Source organism: Chelonoidis abingdonii, chromosome 2 (genome assembly GCF_003597395.2).
Source record: "Chelonoidis abingdonii isolate Lonesome George chromosome 2, CheloAbing_2.0, whole genome shotgun sequence".
In the NCBI taxonomy this organism is placed as follows: Eukaryota; Metazoa; Chordata; order Testudines; family Testudinidae; genus Chelonoidis; species Chelonoidis abingdonii.
The window spans coordinates 3122331-3137348 of NC_133770.1; the positions used below are offsets into that span (position 1 = coordinate 3122331).

Below are 15018 nucleotides of genomic sequence, written 5' to 3' on the forward strand. Positions count from 1 at the left end.
TTTTTTGGCCTTCCTAATTATATTGTTACACTTCATTTGCCAGAGTTTATGCTCCTTTCTATTTTCCTCACTAGGATTTAACTTTCAGTTTTTAAAGGATGCCTTTTTGTATCTCACTGCTTCTCTTACTTTGTTGTTTAGCCACGGCGGCTCTTTTTCAGTTCTCTTACTGTTTTTTAATTTAAATTGAGCCTCTATTATGGTGTCTTTAAAAAGTTTCCACGCAGTTTGCAGAGATTTCACTTTTGGCACTTGTAGTGCCGTGAACTGCCCCACTCCCTGTGTGAGTGGGCTGCAGCAGGCCAGGCCACCTGTGCAGACAGCGAGCCAATCACAGAGGGGCTTATTGGGAGCCAGTCAGGGCCCAGTTTGGAGACAGCCAATCAGGGCCAGGCTCCGCCATATATAAAGGCTGCCCAGAGTAGGAGCAGTCTGTCTGTCCCAGGAGTTGGACAGGGGAAGATCAGTCTCTAAGGGTGGAGACAAGCACTGTGGACAGCGCAGTGCTGGCCAGGCTCAGGGAGGCTAGGGAGCTCTAGCCCGCAAGCTGCCAGGTTGCGGGCCCTGAAGGGAAGGGCCTAGCGGGTGCAAGGGGCCGTAGGGGAAGCGGCCCGGGGAAGCGGACGGATGAAGGGAGAGAAAGGAGGACAGTGAGGCTGCCGCCAGAGGGTCCCTGGGCCGGGACCCAGAGTAGAGGGCAGGCCTGGGTCCCCCCTTCACCCCTTGCAGGACACCCAGCCATTGGCCACAGGGAGTGGCCATTATAGACTATGCCAGATCCCTGACAAGAGGGATTAGACTTTGGGGTGTGTGGTTGTACATGGTTGCTGGGGTGCAGAGAGACTGCTGATCACTGACCCCTAGAAGGGGGTGCAGATGGACTAAGGGGCACTGCCGGAGGGGAGTGGCCTCAAAGAGGTGCCGCCAAGCAGGGAGCAACGTGGGTCCGGAGACAACAACTGAGGGCAGAAAGAAGGATGGGACACCACCAAGAGGGAGTGCTCAGCAGGACAGAGCTAATTCCCAGAGTCCCCAGAGGGAGGCGCCAGGTGGTGAGTCCCAGCCCGTTTACAGCACTGTACCCTTTAATTTCTGTTTAACTAACCTCATTTTTGTGTAGTTCCCCTTTCTGAAATTAAATGCTACAGTATTGGGCCGCTGTGGAATTTTCCCTGCCACAGGGATGGTAAATTTAATTATATTATGGTCACAGGATTCTTTGCTGCTTTTACAGATCCAGACTAACATGGCTACCCCTCTGATACTTAATTGTAAGTGTCATTTAAAAGCCTTACTAAAGTCAAAATATACCACATCTACTGCTTCCCCTCATCTGAAGGCTTATCTGTCAAAGAAAGCTATTAGATTGTTTGACATGATTTGTCATTTTTGTCCTGTTGGTTTAACTGGGTGTTTATCCTTTACAAAAATTGTGTCCCCTTGCCCCCCCCCACACACTCCCCATCTTTTCATTCGCTAGTTCGTCTGAGGAGCAAGTCAGGGAATGTTGATCTACTATAACGAATGTCATTTACAGGCTGTGTACGCTCTGTATGGATCTGGGGACACTAGGTATTATTTGAAAGCAGTATATGTAAACTGCACGAGTTGTGCATATGTAAATATCTGCAAAAATATTGTGATTTGCCAGATATGATAATCTTGTTATATGTTGTATCACCTTTGTATTATGTGTTATGGATATGTCTGTATTTCAAACTTGTGCTATGCTTCTGGGTGTCACCCTCAAACATTTGGCATCAGCGCTCCTAGCCTGCTGATGGCTCGTTAAGACCATCCGCTAAATTGACCCATTGAGAGAAGACAGATACATCTTATGACTCAGCAGGCAGGACATGCCTATGGAAAGAAACTCTAAGGTTTTCAAGTAGGGTGACCAGACAGCAAATGTGAAAAATCAGGGATGGGGTCGGGGATAGAGCTGTCAAGGTGTTTTCCCCACTTTGAAATTTAAGCTTCTAAAAGTGGGGACCTGCAGATCATTTTAAGCTTAATTACGAGCTTAAATTTGGTATGCTGCCACCAGCCAAAATATAGTGTTTGGCACACTTCCTGTTCCCCCAAAACCTTCCCTGGGAAACCCAGACCAACCCCTTGGATCTGAACACAAGGAGAAATTAGCCTTCCCCCTCTATTTCCCCCAGACTTTCCCCTCCTGGGTTACACTGAGAGGCTACACTGATCCAAACTCCTTGGATCTTAAAACAAAGAGAATTAACCTTCCCCCCTCTTTTTCCCCCACCAATCTCTGGTGAGTTCAGACCCGAATCCCTTGAGTCTTAAACAAGGAGAAAATCAAATAGAATTTCTTAAAAAAGAAAGCTTTTAATTAAAGAAAGAAAAAGTAAAAATTATCTCTGTAAAATCAGGGTGGAAAATGTTTTACAGGGTATTTAGATGCATATAGACTAGAGGGACATCCCCCCGCAGCCTGAGATTCAAAGTTACAGCAAACAGAGGTAAAAATCCTTCCAGCAAAAAGACACATTTACAAGTTAAGAAACAAACATAAAACTAATCCGCCTGGCCTGGCTATACTTACAATTTTGAAACATGAAAGACTGATTCAGAAAGATTGGGAAGGTCTGGGTGTACGTCTGGTCCCTCTTAGCCCCAAGAGTGAACAACGAAAAAACAAACAGCACAAACAAAGACTTCCCTCCACCAAGATTTGAAAGTATCTTGTCCCCCCATTGGTCCTCTGGTCAGGTGTCAGCCAGGTTCACCGAACTTCTTAACCCTTTACAGGTAAAACAGACATTAACCCTTAACCATCTGTTTATGACAGAAGCCAATATAAGAAAAAGTCCCCAAAATCGGGACTGTCCCTGTAAAATCAGGACATCTGGTCACCCTACTTTTCAAGCCATGTGCTGGGCAGCTTGTGTTTGAAACAAAGGAAGCACAGGCTGGATGGCAAAAGACTATAAAAGGCAGCTGTATCTTATCCATTTTGTCTTCTATCCTGCTTCTTACCTCTGGAGGAACTTTGCTACAAACTGAGGCTCTGAACAAAGGACTGAATGGCCCATCCCAGCTGGGGATGTTCCAGGGGGACTTTCAAGGCAGCAAACTCACCAGTACTGCTAAGAACCTGATCTATGGATTCTGAAGTCTTTGTATATAAGTGACTGTTTTACCATTTAACAACTCTCTTCTTGTTCTTTCCTATTTCTTTATAATAAACCCTTAGTTTTAGACACTAGAAAATTGGCTGCAGCGTGGTAGTTTGGGTAAGATCCAAACCTATACTGACCTGGCAATGTGGCCGGCCCTTTGGGGTCAGAAGAACATTTTGTAAATGTGAGCAGAGTCTAAAATAACTTCTCACTGTACTGGCCCTAGGGACAGATTGGGAGCCAGAGACTGAAATGCAATAAGGGGGCTGGGTGATTTTTATTTTTGCTTCTTGATAACCAGTGTGGGCATCAGAAGCGCAATTTGTGACTGGTTGGGAGGTTTAACTTCAGTGTTACCCACGTGGCTTGGGAGTATCTGCTCCTTCCTTTGCAGCCTCCCCTGACCTTGGCATGTCCAGTGAGGGCTGCCCCGGGCACCCCCGGTCCCAGGGGGTTCCCCTGTACTGAAGTGAGTTGACGAATGTCCGTGATGGGTTCTGAACAAGAACAGAACTGTATAAGAAGGGATAAGAATTGTTGATGTTCGGGTGCGTTCTTCAATGCGTTTCAGCTCCCTGGATCCCATTGGCCATTCTGGCTCATCACTGCTCTCCCTTCCTTGCTGCTCAGCCTAGATATTCAGGCTGGGTGCCTGGCAGCGGGTAGTTCTTTTAAGTGCCTTCCTCTTTAAATGGATCTTGCCCTGTTCCATCCTGCCCCACTCCTGGGGCTGTGTCTTCAGCAGGCAGGACATGGCACTGCCTGCCCAGAGCACTTCCCTCTTGGGAGAGAGGCTGGTGGCTCAAAGTGGGCTTGCTACTGAAGTGGTTTGGGGAGCATTTGGAGGGGGTGTTACCACAGGTGCTGGAACTAGGGGCGCTGGGGGTGCTGCTGCACCCCCTGGCTGGAAGTGGTTTCCATAATATCCAGGGTTTGCACCTTGGTTCAATGGCTCTCAGGACCCCCACTATGCAAATTGTTCCAGCCTCCTAGGGTATTATGACAGGGAGAGATTGTTTTCTTCCTGCCTCAGTCTCATCCATACTCTCCTCCTAGGCTTTAGGCAAACGCTTGGTGTGAGGCTGGGAGGGGTTAGGCCGGAAGGGGAGGGTAGAGATGAGCTACCGTATGAAACCACTTGCGCCTGCTTGCTCTGGTTAGCGTTCTAGGTGCAATGGGCGTGTTAATGACGGTCTGAGAGAGATTTAGCAGGGAGTGCCTTTCCCCGTTAAAATCACAGAGGGAGCAAAGTTAATAAGGCTCCGAGGCATGGTGAGCTCATTTATAGGACTCCCGTACTCTGCCCCAGGCCCAGAATCAACTCAGCCGTTTGTCTTCAGGTGCCAGTGACATTTGAAGATGTTGCTGTCAGGTTCTCCGCAGAGGAGTGGCAGATCCTGGAGGAATGGCAGAAGGAGCTTCATAAGGAAGTGATGGAGGAGAATTACCAGTTGCTGATCTCGCTAGGTAAGGAGCAGCACGTGTCATGTCTGCACAGAGGGCTGTGGGCCATTCCCTGGCGTTGCAGTTACTGCTTCCCAGGACTTACGTATGGCCTACATTCTCTGATGCTGGAAGAATGCATTTACATCTAGCCATATTAAACAGCACGTTGTTGGCTTGTACCTAATTTACCAAGCAATTCAGATCTCTCTGAATCAATGACCTGTCCTCTTCATTATTTACCACTCCCCCATTGTGTGTGCCATCTGCAAACCTTATCAGTGATGATTTTACGTTTTCTTCCAGGTCTTTGATAAAAATGTTAAATAGTGTAGGGCCTACAACTGATCCCTTCGGGACGCCACCAGAAACAGACCTGCTCAATGATGATTCCCCATTTACAGTTACATTTTGATGCCTTTCAGTTAGCCAGTTTTTAATTCATTTAATGTGTGCCATGTTCAGTTTGCATCGCTCTAGTTTTTTCACCAAATTTTGTGCGCTACCATGTCAAACACCTTACAGAAATCTAAGTATATTATATGAATACTGTTCCCTTTGTCAGCCAAACTTGTAATCTCATCAAAAAAAGATATCAAGTTAGCTTGATAGGATCTGTTTTCCATTAACCCATTGACTTGCTTGAATTATATTACCCTCTTTTAGTTTGTTTTCAATCAAGTCCCATATCAGCTGCTCCATTATCTTCCCAGGAATCAATGACAGGCTGACAGGCCTATAATTACCCAGGTCATTCTGTTTACCATTTTTAAAAACTGGCACAATATTAGCTTTATTCTGGAACTTCCCCAGTGCTCCACCTCTTGTTGAAAATCACCGTTAGCAGTCCATTGAGTGCCTCAGCCAGTTCTTGTAAAACTCTTGGATGCAAGTTCTCTGGACTTGCTGACTTAAAATGTCTAACTTTGGTAGCTTCTGATTAACATTCTCCACAGATTCTAGTGGCATGGAAAGAGTATTATCATTACCATATGATGAGACAGCATCATCAGGTTTTCCCCAAATACAGAACAGAAGTATTTACTGAACACTTCTGCCTTTTAGCATTATTGTTGATAATTCTACCATTTCCATCTAGTAATGGATTCTTTTAGTTCCTAATATAGAATCCTAGAATATCAGGGTTGGAAGGGTCCTCAGGAGGTATCTAGTCCAACCCCCTGCTCAAAGCAGGACCAATCCCCAACTAAATCATCCCAGCCAGGGCTTTGTCAAGCCTGACCTTAAAAACCTCTAAGGAAGGAGATTCCACCACCTCTCTAGTAATTCCAGTACTTCACCACTCTCCTGGTGAAAAAGTTATTACTAATATCCAACCTATATTTAATAAACTTCTTATTGTTCTTAACTGTGCTTTCAATAGATTTCTCCTTGCATTCTTTTGCTTCCCTTACCAATTTTCTAAACTGCCTAACTTCTGTTTTATATTCATTACTATCAACTTCCCATTTCTTCTATTTGTTATGTTGTTTTTCTATTTTTATAGCTGCCTTTGCTTCCCTTCTAAATTAGGTTGGGTTTTTAACCAGCACAACCTTCTTCCTCAGTTGTGGGATTGAGGCTTTTGGGGCAGGAAAGTGTTCTTAAATGATTCCCAAGTATCATTCACTGCAACACTAGCCATGTTTAACCAGCTTAGTTACAGCAGTGTTTGTTCTTGCTTGTGTGGAAAATACAGGTTCTATCTATGAGATAAGAATGCCTCCCCCCACGCCATATTGCCTAGTTACTTGGAGCTTTTCTTCCCCCCCCCCCCCCCCAATCACCGCAATATATGAGCACCTCTTATTCTTTAACTCGTTAACTTCCACAGCACCCCTGTATTATTATTTCCATTGGTCCTGCCATGAGGGCAGGGGACTGGACTCGATGACCTCTCGAGGTCCCTTCCAGTCCTAGAATCTATGAATTGTGCAGATGAGGATCAAGGCTACACAGCAGCTCAGGGCTTGCGTCCCAGCTCGAATAGACAGATGCCGCTGGTTCTGCTTGAACTAGCAGAGTGGCCATGGCAGCAGCTCAGATGAGCCACACAAGTATGTGCCAAGGCTGTCAGGCAGGGTGGCTAGCCAAAGCCACCACCTATGCCGCTGCAGCCATGGCGCTATTTTTAGCATCCTAGCTCAAGCACAGCTGGTGTGTGTACGTCAACCTGAGTGGGGAATTACGCCTCCCAGCTGCTGTGTAGACATGCCCCAAGAAAGTGAGTGACTTGTCTGGTTCACACATTAACCCTTGTGGCTACCTCCTGGTTCTCTAACGCATTTCTCCCCCATTTCTTTTTTGCCTGTTACCAGGCAGGAGTGAACTCTGTTATAACATACTTTGGCCATAGCTGGGCTGGGTTTTGGTTTTGTAGTGTAGATCAGTGGCTCTCAACCTTTCCAGACTATGGTACCCCTTTCAGGAGTCTGATTTGTCTTGCGTACCTCAAATTTCACCTCACTTAAAAACCACTTGCTTACAAAATCAGACATACAAATACAAAAAGTCACAGCGCATTATTACTGAAACATTGTTGACTTTCTCATTTTTACCATATAATTCTAAAATAAGTCGATTGGAATATAAATATTGTACTTACATTTCAGTATATAGAGCAATACAAACAAGTCATTGTCTGCATGAAATTTTAGTTTGTACTGACTTTGCTGGTGCTTTTTCTGTAGCCTGTTGTAAAACCAGGCAAATCTCTGGATGAGTTGATGTACCCCGGGAAGACCTCTGTGTCCCCCCAGGGGCACATGTACCCCTGGTTGAGAACCACTGATACAGATGGAACCATTGAACCCTTTTCTTTAGAAGTTTGATTCCAACTCAGTTTTGCCTCGTTCACACTGGCTGAGTGAAGTGCGCAGAGCTGGAACTATCTTTTAACTGCAGTTGGTCTGAGACCTGATCAGTCAATCTCTCTCTCGCACACACACACCACTAGCATTAGTCTCCAAATCCTCCCCTTGCACTAGCATCCCTTGGTTTCCCCGGCAAGGGGGCACTAATGTAAACTAGACACTGCTGCTTTGACCGCTGTGTTATCTGACCCTGCTCTGGGCCAGTCTAGGCAGCACCATGGTGAATACTCTGGCAGCTGCTCTGGTGGAGCTGCACAGGTGGTACCAGTGGTGGGGAACGTGAAGAAAAATGTCAGTGTCCACAAGGCCTCTGAGCAGCATTTGTTCACCACACAAACTACAGCCAGCTTCCATTGGCAGTGGCTCGTGGGAAGGTTGTGGACCCTCGGAAGCCGGAATGAGAGGAGAATCTGGTTCCTTCATTTCCTCTGTGATCCATGTGGAGGTTCCTCCTCTGTCCTGCGCTGGGCTGGTGTTTCAAAGCAAAGCTCAGCCCAAAGCTATTGCGATACAAACCCACAAGTTACCCCAGGTTTGCTGAGGATACTAACGAACACTGCACCAAACCAAGCATGTACTGTGACCCTGTAACTAGATCCCGAACCAGGTGGCTCTGGTGCACTCACGGGTTTCACGGGGAACCCCTCTGGCTCTGACTTCCATTGGGAGGTTTTAATTTTAGCTAAGGCAAATGAGCAATTGATCAAATACAAAGTCTCTGACTGCGGCAAAGAGCCATCTCCCCCCTCCCCACACCCACTCCCACCACCCTCTGCACAGAACCATCTCCGTCTCCGGGGGGGGCTGTCTCTTCCCTGGCCAGAGGGATTCTGACATTTAGAGCTGCCGGATGTAGACCATAGATAAGTCAGAGTGAAACTGGAAAGGATCCAGAGGCAAGCAACAAAGATGATCAAAGGGATGGAACACAAGCCATATGAGCAAAGGCTGAAGGAACTGAGTGTGTTTAGTTTGGAAAAGAGGAGATTAAGGGATGATAGTGGTCTTCAGGTACTTGAAAGGCTGCCATAAAAAAGATGGAGAAAAGCTGTTCTGTCTTGCCACAGAGGGCAGGACAAGAGGTAGTGGGTTCAAACTACAGTGTAGCAGATTTAGGAAGTTTTCCCAAAATTTAATCTAACTGTAAGAACAGTAGGGAAGGAACAGATGCTGGGGGAGGTTATGGAAGCTCCTTCACTGGAGGTTTTCAGTAGGAAGCTGGAGAGCATGTGTCTTGGGTGGGTTTAGACACAACAAATCCTGCATCTTGGCAGGGGTTAGACTGGATGAGCCTCATGGTCCCTTTGAACACTGTGGTTTTGTGATTCTAGGAAACATGTCCCCAGCCCAGGCAGCAACACACACCGAGGTTTGCACCATCTCCTGCCCCTATTTTGCACCGTCCTGCCTGAAGTGCAGGGTCGCCCTGTTTGTCAGCTCCCACCCAGACTGGGCCTCGAACCAGGACCCAGTTGTGTGTTAGGGCCCTGTTTGGGGCGCAGCTGAGCTGTAGCCAGGTTCCCGAACATGTGCACAGACGGGGCTGGATTCTGGCCTGAGCGGAATGACTCTGCTGGCCGTGGTGGACAGAAGAGAACTGGGGAGACCAGATGGGAGTCGCTCTGAGCTCCATGGATGGCCGGCGAGGTGCAAAGAAGCTTTGGCTCCGTCCTGCTCAGCAGCTTCATCTTTTCTCTGCCCCCAGGACAGCTCCATCCCCAGCTGGGGTGGCTTTGAGCTCCTGGGTGGCTGCTCAGACTGGCTGCTGGTCGTCCAGCCTCCGGCTGCCTGGGGTAGCTCACCAGAGTGAGACTTTGTTCTGGGTCTTGTTTTCCCTGACCAGGTCAGCCAGTTCCCACGCTGGCTCTTCTGGCCCTGGCGGCGGAGCGGGAGGCAGCTGGCGGCCAGATCCGCGGCATCTCTGGAGAGCGAGAGCTCGCCAGTGACAGCGGCAGCTCGGAGGGTGAGTGAGCCCTTCAGTAACCAACACTAAGCCACTGCCCCCGATGCCAGCCTGGCAGTGGGTAGACTGCAAACACCTCTGGCTGGCTGGTGTGTAAGGGATCTGCTGCACACCCGACAGCAGGCCCAGCCCCCAGAGGGTATAAGCTAGACCCAGAGTGTCTGTCTTCTCCCCTCCCCAACCTTCCTAGGGCCCCTTTGCGCTGTCCGCAGAAGGAGCCCCATTGGATCCAATAGAGCTCCTAGGTTATTAGGAACTGACTCTGCCCCCTCCCCCTACTCTGGCCCCACACACCTCTGGTGGTGCCTAGGGGCTGGTGATGCAGCCCCAGGGTTCAGGGGAGAATTCCCCCACTGCAGGCACTCTGGCCCCTTGCAAGCCCCAGCATAGATGGCAGATTGGGGGAGGGAGGAGCTGATGGTGTTAGGGGGAGTCTGATCAGTGCCACAGCCCAAGACAGCTGCTTTTGACTTGCACTGGGAGCTGTCAGCCCAGGATCTGCAAGCACAGCCCCTCCTCCGGGGGGTACCACACAGAACGGGACCCCCCGTGGTCAGCTTTCTCCTACCACCACTGAGTAAAGATGGTCTCCTGGTGCGAATCCCACGCTGGCAGCCAACAGACCTCCCAGCGGTGAAGGCATGGGAGGCCACTGGTTCTGTAGCCTGAGGCATTTCATAAGGGTAATAGGAACCATGTGGACGGAGACCCCCACCTCCCCATAATAAAATGGTGCCCATGATGACATCCACTATTCCATGCACCCACATCTTTAGGTGAAGAACTGGCCTTTCCAGAGGATGATCCAGATGTGGGCGGATTCTGGGACTCAGGGCAAACAGAAGAGGACGGGTGCCCCACAGGGGATGAGGAAGGTAAGAGATTCCCTGCTCAAGGTGGGAAAAAAGGAAGGAAAGAACTGCTCTTTCCTCAAGTCAGGTGCTGATCGCACTGGGCTTCTGGTAAGTTTTTCTCCATGTCTCAAGCAGGAGCGCATCAGGGCAGCCTGCACCTTAGCGCACTGATGAAGCTGGTGAAGGAAATCCCGGAATTTCTCTTGGGGAATTCAAAGGCCCCTGTGGAGCCAGCTGAGGCTGCTGATAGTGAAGCTGAGATGGGCTCTGAGAGGGCGTATGCTGATGGTAAGTGGGGTACCATACACAACTGCAGGGAGAAAGTCCATGGATCTATTTTTTTATGAACCCTGAGCTTGGCTTTAAGGTGCAGTTTGAAAGCAGAGAACTTAGTGGCTTTGTGGATACCTACCTGAGATCCTTTTGTGCACAAGGGATGGCGGGGGGAAAGCAGGAAATTGCAGGGGGAAACTGGACTAAAGGAAGGTAAATCTGGCCTCTCTGGCAGAGCAGAGGAGGGGTCAGTGGGTCAGTAACGTAGAGGAGTTTGTAGATACAGATCTCCTGAGGCCGAGGCCAGAGCCTTTTGCCCACAAGACCATCCATCGTCGCCATTAGTGGTTCACAGATGCCCATCCAGTGACAGTGGAGAGGTTTCTCTTTAACACTAGGTCTAAATATCCACTGTCAAAGATCCAGGTTTTATAGGGTGAAAATGAACCCACTCCTCAGCAACAGGCCCTGAGCTGATACTGGCTTTGTCCGTCTAGTTAAACCAGAAGTAACTCCAGAGACTCCACCTCCCTTTGGCCTGGAGAACTGTTTAATGGAAGTATCTGTCAATAGACCCAGTCATCCCGACACACCGAGCAGCTGTGTGTCCACCAGCAGCACAGAAGGGGCTCCGCTTAGGAGACTGTACGCAGGTGAGTCACAGAGGAGTCAGACTATACTAGGTACCAAAACTGCCTTGGCAGGCCAACACGTCCCAGAACAGTGCTGTAGGAGTGTGACACACAGCCGTCCCGTGTGCGTGAGGTGCATCGGGGTGGGGGGGGGCTTAGAATGATATGGATTTGGGCTGGACACAATCTGAGTCCCATCTGGCTCATCCTGGGGCGCCAGATCTGAATGCCTCGTTCCACAGGCAGCTTTGTATAGACGACCTGCTCCGGGACATGCTGGATCTGTATGTGCAGCCCAGTCTTGCTGGCAGGAGCATGAAGAGAGAAAAGAGAAGTGTTGGGAGTTAGTGTAAGTTCCTGTAGACTTGACGGGGCTCAGAGACCGGCTGCCATGGTTACACATCTCCCACTAATCTATTTCTTTTCTTACTATTAACACAGAAGTGGCTCCGGAGAATAGCCCCCTCCAAGGTCTGCTGAACTGCCTGAAGGAAATTCCCATCCACAGACCCCGTCACCCCAACATGCAGAGCCCCGGTGCACAAGGAGACGTGGAACACAAGAGAGTGGGGGGAGAGGTGAAGAGCTTATGTGCTACAGGTGAGTTAAAATGTGTTCATACCTCAATGCACGAAGAGACAGTATCTCGCTAGGCAGAGCAGAGAGATCAACCACTCTGCTTCTGCCTGTGTGTGGTATAATCAGAGAATGAGCTGGGGCTGGCTGACTGACACTGGTTTTACACTGATGTAATTTCAGTGGAACGACTCCTGATTTACACAGAATTAAGTTAATAGCATCAGGCCCCCAGGGTACAAAACTACACAGCCTGAATTTGGGGCCCAGTTAAGCCCAGATTATTTGGGTGCCAGCTGGATAGGCGTCATTCGTTATTTGAGTGTCTGGTCCACCCAACAGGACTGTCACTTCATTGGTCAGTATTCTTGCCATGCAGAGGAGAGATACATGCATGTACCAAAATCCGTGTTGCCATGTTAACCTCCATATGGCCACACTCTGTCCTTCCTATGCTGCATTCCCTTCTGCGCACTGGTCACTGGAGAGAGTGTCTCAGAGTGGGGAGAAGCGCTGAGGCCATGTGATTTCTGGGATTGTGAATCTCCCTTGGTTTCAGGCATTCTAAAATCAAAATTAACACTAGTTTCTGGTTGGACGCTTGGCAGTTGAAAGAAGCGTGTGTCCTGTCTGCGGTCTAGCCACTGATCCAGTCGGCTGTGTTGACCGTGTTCAGGAGAGAAGGAACCGAGCCGTTCGGCTGCAGGACTTGGACTGAAATTGAGTTTGTTTCTGTAGTTAAAACAGAAGTCACGACAGAGAGTTCCCCCATCCAGGGGCTGATGGACCTCGCTGTAAAGAGGCCCAGTTATCCAAGCACCCCAACCAGCAGCTCGTCTACCAGCAGCGCACAAGGGGATGTGGAAGACAGGAGGCTGGAGCTGGGGCTTTGGAGATGTTCTCATGAAGGTACAGTTCAGTAAGGCAGAAGATAGGGCCTGACGCGTCTCCTGGTAGAGTCCGTGGAAAGGCCTGTTGACCTCAGTGTCAGTGGATTGGCCCCTTCTCCTGAGAAGGAGGATGTGGTTTGCAAATGTATAAGATTATAGGATTCGTGTGGGATGGAGTTTTGGCAGCAGAGTGATGTGCCATTAGCTGAACACTCTAAGTCTCGGTGATGGATTTGACCTAAAACCTCAGTGTGTTCTCAGGACCTGGTCACTCCATTGCTGGGGCTTGTGAGCTGACAGAAGGGTCTGAAATTCTCAGAGATTTGGAGAGATGTGGAGGGACGTCTGGGGATCAGAGGACAGGACTGCATAACCCCATATGAACACAACTGATTCATACACCAAATCAGATAGGTCCGGAGAAGGCCTTATTTCCTCCCCGATCAGGACCAACTCAGCCAGTGCACACTGGCACACGAGAGGTAACACAGTCACCAGTCAGGCTGTTTGGGAAGAATCTCCGTAAAGGCCCCTAGAAATATAAACTCTTGGATTTTCAGGGTTAAATTCCATAACCCACTGATCAGCCCAGAGTCCTGTTTCCTACAACCCTTGGGGTACCCTACTAACCCCTTCCAGCCGTATGTTATCTACAAGTGTTCACAGGCTCCTGATTGCTGGCTCTGAACCGCCACCTCTGCCCTGCTGCTCTGGCTGATCAGGGCTTTGCTGATGAGCCACTGGTTGTTCCCAGTATTGACCCTCTGCATCCTAGATCAGCGGTTCTCAACCGGGGGTCCGCAGCCCCCTGGGGGTCCATGACCCATTTCAGGGGGCCGCATGGCCCCACGGGTGAAACCCGAACCCTGGCGCTGAAGCTGGGAGCAACGCGGGGCTGAAGCTAGAGCCCCCACATCACATGAAGCCGGGAGCAGCGCGGGGCTGAACTTGCCTCCCCCAAGCTGGGAGTGGCGTGGGGCTAAAGGGAGGAGCCCAAGCGCCCCCTCCCCCCACCCACTGAATCTGGGAGCCCCCCCCTTCCCGTACACAGCCCCTAGTCCCCCTTTCTGCACCCTGAGCTCTCCCTTCCATTGCACACAGCCTCTAGCTACCCATTCCCTGCACCCTGAGCGGTTTTCAAACTTTTGAACTGAGTTCCCCCTTAGAGTTATATTTTTTGGTTGCATCCCCCCACAGCCTAGACAGGCTGGGTGGCCTCCTGTGTGAGTCAGGGGGTGGAGGTGGCACTGCCTTCCTGGACCCCGCAAACCCATGCCAGCCCCCCGCCCCGCCCGAAAAAGATATCAGAAGTAAAACTATGGCCTATGCACCAATGGGTCCTCGCCTGGCCCGGACCTGAGTTCCCCTCCCTGGGCCCTTTATAGCTGTTGAGGCCTGTCCTGAGATCTTGTGCAGAGCTCTCACCGGCAAATAGGGCAACCCGTCCCACCTTCATCTCCTGGGGTGCACTCAGCGCTGGTGTTTAAAGGGCTGGGTCTTGACACTTCATTTTTCCTTCCATCATTCAAATGAAAACCTTTCCCGAAGCTTTCAACCTCAGCTTCCTGTTAATGTACCTCCCTGTTAAAAATGTGAACCTCATTCTCATGGGAATTCTACGGAACGTCTCCACCTACTCACGGCTTGCGGGAAATGGAGACCTGCCTACTTTGTTTGTTCTCATTTACTTTCACGCGAACACAACCGAGCTAGGCGACCAAACATATCAACCTCCCCACCCCAACTCAGCAGTGGACCCCACCAGAAGAGAGTCCCAGTGCCCTTCTCGTGCTGGATCTGGTTAACGACCAGCATTTTCGTAATGATTCAGAGTCCAGGTGAAATCTTCTTCGTGCCGGCGAGGGATTGAGGCATGCTACACTACGATGGATAAATCGATTTTAGCTAAAACTCGGTTTCTAAAACTGATATTATAAAGGCGAGTGTGCGCGTCCATCATAGGAGCTTGCACGTTAATTCGATGGGCTCTCCATGTGCCAATGCTAGACGCGTCGATTTTGGAGCGGTGCCAGCTGTGGTAGCCGTTCCGTAGCTATCCATACGTCCCTCAGTCTCTCCCTCGGCCCCATGGCATTCTGGTCTAGAGCTCCAGTGCGCTGAGGGGCAGAATCAACTTGTCGGGGTGGTTCTGGTACCGCCCTCCCCCTCTTTATATCAGCAGCAGACACCGTTCGCTGACTCCTTTTTCCCGGGTGATACTGAGCAAACACCATTAGCACAGCAGACATGACTCCTGCTGAGATCAAGTAACGCTATCGTGAACGTTGTCACACCTTCGCGCACTCTCGTTTGCTGTCTCATGCTGAATCCGATGGAAACTGCAAAGGCAGGAGGAAGGAGGAGGCCAGCACGC

General features: G+C 49.7%; 1 protein-coding gene across 1 annotated transcript in view; it reads left to right on the forward strand.

Annotated features, from left to right (window-relative positions):
* LOC116828397 (uncharacterized) overlaps positions 1-12472 on the forward strand; it is a 19957-nt gene extending 7485 nt beyond the window's left edge. Inside the window, exons 2-8 of the mRNA XM_075061922.1 lie at positions 4481-4607; positions 9300-9419; positions 10196-10294; positions 10409-10561; positions 11044-11199; positions 11620-11778; positions 12396-12472. Of these exons, the coding sequence (XP_074918023.1) occupies positions 4481-4607; positions 9300-9419; positions 10196-10294; positions 10409-10561; positions 11044-11199; positions 11620-11778; positions 12396-12472 (891 nt within the window). The remainder of the gene's footprint in view (positions 1-4480; positions 4608-9299; positions 9420-10195; positions 10295-10408; positions 10562-11043; positions 11200-11619; positions 11779-12395) is intronic.
* Positions 12473-15018: the final 2546 nt, after the last annotated feature.